The sequence below is a fragment of the Otolemur garnettii genome, unplaced genomic scaffold (genome assembly GCF_000181295.1).
Source record: "Otolemur garnettii isolate 467f Iridium unplaced genomic scaffold, OtoGar3 scaffold00039, whole genome shotgun sequence".
In the NCBI taxonomy this organism is placed as follows: Eukaryota; Metazoa; Chordata; class Mammalia; order Primates; family Galagidae; genus Otolemur; species Otolemur garnettii.
The window spans coordinates 1,699,770-1,707,470 of NW_003852434.1; the positions used below are offsets into that span (position 1 = coordinate 1,699,770).

Consider the following 7,701-nt stretch of genomic DNA (forward strand, 5'->3'; position numbering starts at 1 on the left):
TGTGTCCTGAACCTCGTTATCTGTGCTTACTAGTCATGAAGGGTTGTTTATTTTTACTCCTGTCTTTCCCCATTGGATTACTGTTGAGAAAACATATCCGTGTCTGTCCAACACACAGCCCAGGGCTTGGCCCAATGTCAGCAAAACATTGCTTGAGTGATGTCGAGTGATGGGCCCATAGGTAACCTAATCTGTAGGCTTTGGTTTTCGTGATGGATCTGCAATACCAGTATTATCTGAAAAAGAGGACACATTTTTTAAGTACTAGGAAAGGTCCTATTTTGATGTTGTTCTTTAGTAATCAGCCCAGGTTCTAATGATTGAATGGGAAGTATAAAAATCTATGTAAAGATAGAGACTTTTTTTGTGAATGGAGATCGTATTCATTATCCCAACTGCATTCCCTTCTATGATAATTTGGATTGTGTTATTCAATGTTTTACAGGTATAAATAGAAATAAAATGTACTTGGTCCTGCGGTTTGCTTAACATGATTGTGTCTTGGCTCTGCTGCAGGTGTTGCTGCTTGGCTATAGATGAACATGGAATATTAGATGTGAAGGAAGAATTGGGAGCTGAATTTGCTTTCCTCTTTCAGGTATAACTTATGACTTTGGTATTGGTATATTATGTTTTTTAAAGTTGAGGCAAATGACACTTTACGTGTCATATCTAATCAGCGTACTCTAAGCATGCCAAATATATTGAAAATTGGCAGAAAAATTGGTTATAAAAATAAAAATAGGATAGTTTCCTTCTGGCTTGCCTCCGAAATGGAGATTATAGCTATCAGTTCAATTATTTGGAAATTGTAAAATCTATCACATTTGCTAATGACACAGTACATAGAGTAGAAAGTTATTGAAAGATGGGTTAGAGGCTGATTTTGCAGATTGCTAGTGTGCCATTTATATGTATCGTCGTATATGTGCATGAGATAACTTGAAAGTACTTAGAAGCAGTAACAGCTGCATCAAGCACAGCATTTTCATTTAATTCTGCTAGAATAAGGATGGAAGGAAGAAAATTCTAGTAGAATTTAGGTGGTTTCTAGGGGTGAGTAGAAGAGAAAACGGCCTCAGAAAAATGAGGAAATGTGCCTGCAGATTTAAATCTGAGCTTGAACCTGGAAATTTTTCTTAGAGCCGCGTAGTGATCAGGAAGTGAGTTTATACTTTCCTTTATGCACTGTTAGTCGTGTTAATGAATACCACCAGGTGGCTGGCGGTCCCCTGAGCTGCAGCAGCCCACCTGTGGGATCTGGAAAGTCAGGTTTAAGAAAAAGATGTCAGCGACTTAAGACCTGTTGTCACATGACTCCCACTACTTGCCAAGCCGAGGCAGCGGATCAAATTTCAACTCCAGGCAGTCCTCCCAGCCATGTGGGTTTAGCAGAACAAGAAGCAAAATCAGACTTCCTAAAACGTTAGGAGCTGCTCTGAGCTCACGGCTGGGCCTGTGGGTTGGAGGCTGTTTTTAAAATCAAAGCGTATCGGCTGAATGGAATTTTAGTGTTTTGCTGTCCTTTGAATGTTTTCGTCTTGTCTTCATCAGTTCTTCCAGACACTTCCTGAGAGAATGGGGGCAGGAGCTCTGACCATCTGTGTAAGTACAGCCCTTCTCCTGTCTTGAGACTGTCAGTTTTTAGGACAGGCCTTTGCCCTCCTTGATTTCATGAGATGTTTGGGTAACTTTTTTTTTCCTTCCTAGGAAGGTGGGCTAAGATCTGTTACTCAAATCCCTAACTATTCAAATGAGTATTAAACATGATTTGGGATAACATTCAGTGTTTTTGTGCTCTTCAGTTTCCCAAAAAGGTGCAGGAAGGTGGCATGCCCCCCGCATTTGGTTAAGTCAACTTGATTTAAAGTAGAGCACACTGATGGTGCCGGCTTCATTATTTGTTCCTAAAGAGTTAAATATGAATGCTTAATTGTAGTTACTGGAAAAATCTTGTGACTAGCTTGAGAAAGAATTGAAATAACCATTGAATATATGTATGACATTTTTCTATTTCCTATTCTTATTTTTAGTAATTCTAGAATTTCTCTTTTCGCATAGTTACTGAAACTAATGGTGGAAAAGCTTGGTTTATCTATTTGGGAATCCTCAATCAAATGTGGAAATTTCTGGTTGTTATAATACAGTGACATCAAGAAACAACACTGATATGAGATCTATCGGAAAATGTGCATATTTCTAGGAAGGAAATTCATGAATTTCCAAATAATTCTGATGCTTTTATAAAACCTTTTATGAGGGCAGTGCTTGTGGCTCAAAGGAGTAGGCCACCAGCCCCATATTCTAGAGGTGGTGGGTTCAAACACAGCCCTACCAAAAACTGCAAAAAAAAGAAAAAACTTTCATGATAACTGTAAATTATGTAATTTACAGAATGCTGTAATTTAAAAGTTTATTTCACTACATAGGAAATACATACATTTATATATATATATGTATATGTATATTTCAAGTTGATATTGTGTTCCATGGGGCCATTTTATTTGTCCCTCGATGTACTAAATGAGAAATACCTTCTTTATTTTTACCTTAATGACTCATTCAGTGTTCACTTGTTTTTTGCTTGTTTTGAGTTTTAGAAAGAGGTGTAGTTTGGTATAGTTGTGATACATGGTGGCATCCTGAAATATCTAGATGTATCTGGGCAATTTTTGACACAGAGACACTGAATGGTCACCAGATGGAGGGCCATCCCCACAGATTAAATGTTCTCAATAAAACTGGAGGATGACTTCCTCACTCCCAGGCTCAGAACTTTTCAGCATCCTGTGTGCCAATCTGTGTCTGCCTCTTACCCCTGAGGCTGGTCGCATCCAGGGTTTCAGATGGTTATCTTTTTATCACTTCAAAGAGTTTCCTTCAAAATCTGACTTATTTATGTGTAAAATACTGATTTTTTTTTTTTTGTATTTTATTACAAAGACAAGTCTTCTGCTTTTGTAGCTTTATAAAAAAGAACTGAAAATGTGGAGAAGGAGGCAGCAACATAATCTATTTGTCTGGCAGGGCTGTAGTCATCTCTAACTATCTGATTAGAGCCTTATGGCTTGCCCTGGGCCTACAATACATTGATCTCCATCTTGATTGAAAGGCATGCTGACTCATGTATGAAGCTTCATAATTTTCCTTAATTTATATCCAAAACACGAGCACGACTTTATTTAAGGTTGACATAAAAATCACAGTTTAAGAAATTACTCACTCTGGTGGTTGAATAATTCTTAGTCATCTCTACCCTTCAGCTTAAGGGTGGTTTTTACTGTGCTTTGTCCCAGTTTTACTGCAGGAGGAAATGCTTAAGGTTTCAAGGGTTGCAGCGTAGCATGTCTGGGAAAAGGTAGCTTTTAGAGAATTTTTAATATTCTGGCCGAAAATTGAGAATTAAGCCACACATTCATACATACTTTTTGGATCATGTCAGGGCAAAGGAAAAACTTCTTTTCTACTCTTTCTGAAAGTTCCCTGAAATTGACTGCCAATAGATTAATAGGAAAAAAAGGCTTACAAATGTTTTAATATTCACGTGGACACGTGAATCCCACATAGACTCAAAGAAGGGCCAGATGATTGAGGCTTAAATACCCTCTTCACAGCTGAGAGGGAAGTTGAGGACTGTAGATAATTTTAAAGAAGTAGTAAATAATTTTGAAGGAGAATAAATGGGCCCAAAGAGGGATGGCCTGGGACAAAGTTCCTCTGAGCTCTGGGGAAGGTGAGGGATAATATTTCACTGTAAACAAAAGAATGCAGATAAAGTCTCCCAGGTAATCTCTTAGAGCTACCTGCCCTCAGAAGAATAGATGAAAGTCTGTCTGTCTGTCTGCAAGGACAATTTTTAATCTCTTCTCTGATGGTTAATCCTCTCCTGTTGTTTGATGAGATTCCTAGTGAGGAGGTCTTAAGACTATCACATTTCCTCTGGAAAGACATTTCCTTAGTCAGGTAAGAAAATTACAAGGGAGAGTCCTTCCTAGTGTTCAGGAGAGAAGGAAAATCAGAAGGGGGAGGAAGCATAGGGAAGTGTCCGAGACCTCAATTCTGAGGCTTATTTCTAAAAGCTTTTTAATTCAAAGCACCCAGGATGCCAAAGTGCCATATTTGAGGATATCATTTTCTGATCTCCAACAATTCAGACTTCTCAACTTAAACTCATCTTATGTGTAGCAGCTGGTCAAGAATCCTGCTACTGAAATAGTCACTCATCACACAAAATAATGAGTACTAGATATCTGTATGTGTTTCAAGAGTTGTAGCATAGCATGTGTGTACCTGTGCACATGTCTGTGTGTGTTTATGCACTGTTGGTATGGGACACAGATTGGTTCTGTGTCCATGGTCTAACCCACTTTCTCTTCCTCGTTCCTTTTATTTAACTCTTTCCTGTGTTGATAATGTTTGGAATTTTGTTGCTAGAACTACTGTAATGGGCTCACAATTTGCCTACATTACCATTTGTATATACAGAGAAAATGTAGCTGTTGTCCTATAACAAACTTGTTTTTCTTCACTAAACTACCTATCCCCAGGCAGAGTGGGAAGTTATACTTGCCACTTAGAGATGACATGATCTTACTCTCTTCTAGTTTTAATTGTCACAAATGGAGGACTCTGGTCCTCTCAGGTGAATCCTGAGTCTTTCTGAGTCCTGAGACTTTCTGCCCCTCCTGTTCTATCCAGGATGGCATCTGGGCGTGTTAAGGAGTTGAGCTACAAATGGTAGTTTGCACAACCTCGTGGATAAGGAAAGATGTGTACATGTACCTCTTCTATCCAGGATGGCATCTGGGCATATTAAAGAGTTGAGCTACAGTGGTAGTTTGCATGACTAGTGGATAAGGAAAAATGTGTACATGCACCTCAGGAAGAAAGCATGTGTGTAGATTTTTATACTCTGGGTGTTGTGATTTGTGGGTGAGTTCAGGTATCAAATCTGTGACTAGTGAATTTGTGGATCAGTTCCCTTGATCTTAACAGGTCTTAATATTCTACCCCTCCTGATTTAGCTGTAGTTCTTATTGTGCTGTCAATTTCAAGGGCATTCTAGGCCATTCTGTTTAAGCTGGAGGCCTCTAGTTCTGTTCCTTACCACCTGGTCCTATCAACGACCTCCCACATTTCCACATATCCTAGAGTACAAGCAGGAACGTATGGTCATGTTACAGAAAGGTCATGTACCAAATTAAAATATTCCAGTCACAGAATTTATGGAATCAACTTAACATACAAGAAGCAAGAGGAGAAGGATGGGGTAAGTTCACCTACTTCACAGGGAAATGGGAGGAAACCACCACACTTCCCGAATTCTGTGTTACTTAATGTTTTTATGTTCTGGCCTTCTCCCCTTCTCTGCTACTTCAGCCTTCCCTGATTATGGTGTATTTTTGAGGACCCAGTATTGAGTATGAATAAGGGGCACAGCAGATGCAATAATTTGGAACTAATGTAGTCTGCTCTGTCATCAGGGACAAATAGGCATGAGTATAATTGTAATTTTATGATACTACTGTATAGCTGTGAGTTTTATCTGCATAGTAATATCTCAGGCAGAGAACCCAGGGGGCCAAAATGGGTAAAATAACTGGGTGACCAATTTAAGGGAGGAATATTTGATACCTTGTAAATGTTGGACACTTACTTGGTCCTTCTATCTGTACTTCATTTTTATATCAAATATGTTTCTGCCATAGACTGAATATCTGTGTCCCTCTGAAATTCATATGTTGAAACCTAATTCCCAAATGGTATTTGGAGGTATAGCCTTTGGGAGGTGATTAGGTCATCCAGACAGAGAACTTATGAATGGTATTAGTACCCGCATAAGGAACTGAAGAGACCAGAGTCTAACTCTTCTGCAGGGGTGAGTGCACAACAAAAAGATAGCTATCTATGAACCAGGACTGGGTGCTCCCCGGGATCTGCTGACACCTTGATCTTGGACTTCCCAGCCTCCAAAACTGCGAGAAATAAATTTCTGTTGTTCACAAGACAGCCAATTTATGGCAATTTCATATAGAAGCCCAAACAGACTAAGACAGAAATTGGTACTGAGAACTAGGGGCACTGCTCTAACACCGAAAAATATGGAAGAAACTTTGGAATTGGGTAGGGGCCAGAATAATTTTGAGGTGCATAGTAGAAAAAGCTTACATTGTTATGAATGGACTACAACGGGCAATTTTTGTGAGAGTTCAGGAAGAAAAAAGGGAGATCAGAGAAAGTCTCAATCTTTTAAGAGATTATCTAAATAATCCTGAACAGATGTCGGTAGCGATGTGGATGGTGATGGCTATTTTGGTGAGATCTCAGATGGAAATGAGGAACATGTTATTGGAAACTGGAGCAAACATGATTCTTACCATCAAGTAGGAAAAACTCGATGGACGCATGTTTGTGTTCTAGTGTTCCATGGAAGGTATAACCTGTGAATGATAAAATTAGATATTTAACTGAAGTAATTTCCAGGTAAAATGTTGAAAGAGAGATTTGATTTCTTCTGATTACTTGTAGTTAAATGTAAGAAGAGAGAAATTACTTAAAGATAGAAGTGTTAATCAGAAAGGAAGCAGAAAAAGGCCTGGAAATTTTTCAGCCTATCCATATGGTAAAGAGTGAGGCAACTGGTTGAAGGGGGTTTGGGATAGGGTCACCAAAAGTGTGGCGGAGCCATCCTTTGATAAGGAAATTAGTATGGATCAACCATCTCAGCAGAAGGCAGGAACTGTTCTCCAAGATAATGGAAGAATAATCATGAAGACAATTTAGAAATCATTAGAACTGTCACTCCCATCACAGGCCCAGAGTGCATAGGCCCTGAAGACAGAGCAGTTCCAGAGGCAGGGCTGCTGTCCTTGGTGCCCAGAGGACCTCCGAAAATGGTCCCCAGTACTTCCTCACAACTTCTCACATCTTGAGTTGTGCTCCGCCACACTCTGGTCTCTTACTTTGCAGTTGCCCCAGGTGCCGAATCTGTAGACCCCTTAGATTTTGGACTTCCCGGACTCCAGAACTATGTGAAATAAGCTTCTGTTGTTTATAAGCACATCCAGTTTATATTTTGTAATAGAACCCTGAACAGACCAAGACAGTCTCCTAAGCTACTTCCCGGTGTATAATCTATGCATTGTTGTATCTGTCCTCCTCTTTGTTTTCTCTTGTTCTCTATTGAACAGAATCAAATTTTCTGAAATAATACAACAAAAAAATACATAAGTTCAAGTTTCAAAACCATCCTAGTTATTTTCTTTGTAGGTCCTAGTTTGGTATCAAATTCATCCCACATAGACTACAGTTAGGTTTTCTAAATGCCATGATGAATATCTTTATTTTTGTAAAAATCTGTTCTTTTTATTTGGAATTGTAGAAGATACATAGGCTTTGTTTGGAGACTTGAAGACATGGCAAGTCTTGGTTTTTGTCACTGTACTCTGATATTAGTCATTAATGAACAGTGAGCTATTTTGAGAGTAGATAAGTAGTATTTGACTATTTGACTATTTGTTAAATGTCCCTGACATTGTCTATTTATTTGTCTGTCTCACTAGCAGACTATAAAATTTGGATAAAAAGTAACACGTCTTATTTGAATCTTTTGCTTCTTTCTCAGGGCTAGCCCTATACTAGTTGTTAAATTAATGTTTGCACAAAACATAATTGGTAAGTCATGGCTCAGTGCCTCAGCTC

General features: G+C 38.9%; 1 protein-coding gene across 1 annotated transcript in view; it reads left to right on the forward strand.

Annotated features, from left to right (window-relative positions):
• Nucleotides 1-563: 563 nt before the first annotated feature.
• The window catches only part of FAM13A (family with sequence similarity 13 member A), a 264,125-nt gene continuing 256,987 nt past the window's right edge, over nucleotides 564-7,701 (forward strand). Inside the window, exons 1-2 of the mRNA XM_012805358.2 lie at nucleotides 564-598; nucleotides 1,555-1,605. Coding sequence (XP_012660812.2) covers nucleotides 1,579-1,605 — 27 coding nt within the window. The 5' untranslated portion in view covers nucleotides 564-598; nucleotides 1,555-1,578. The remainder of the gene's footprint in view (nucleotides 599-1,554; nucleotides 1,606-7,701) is intronic.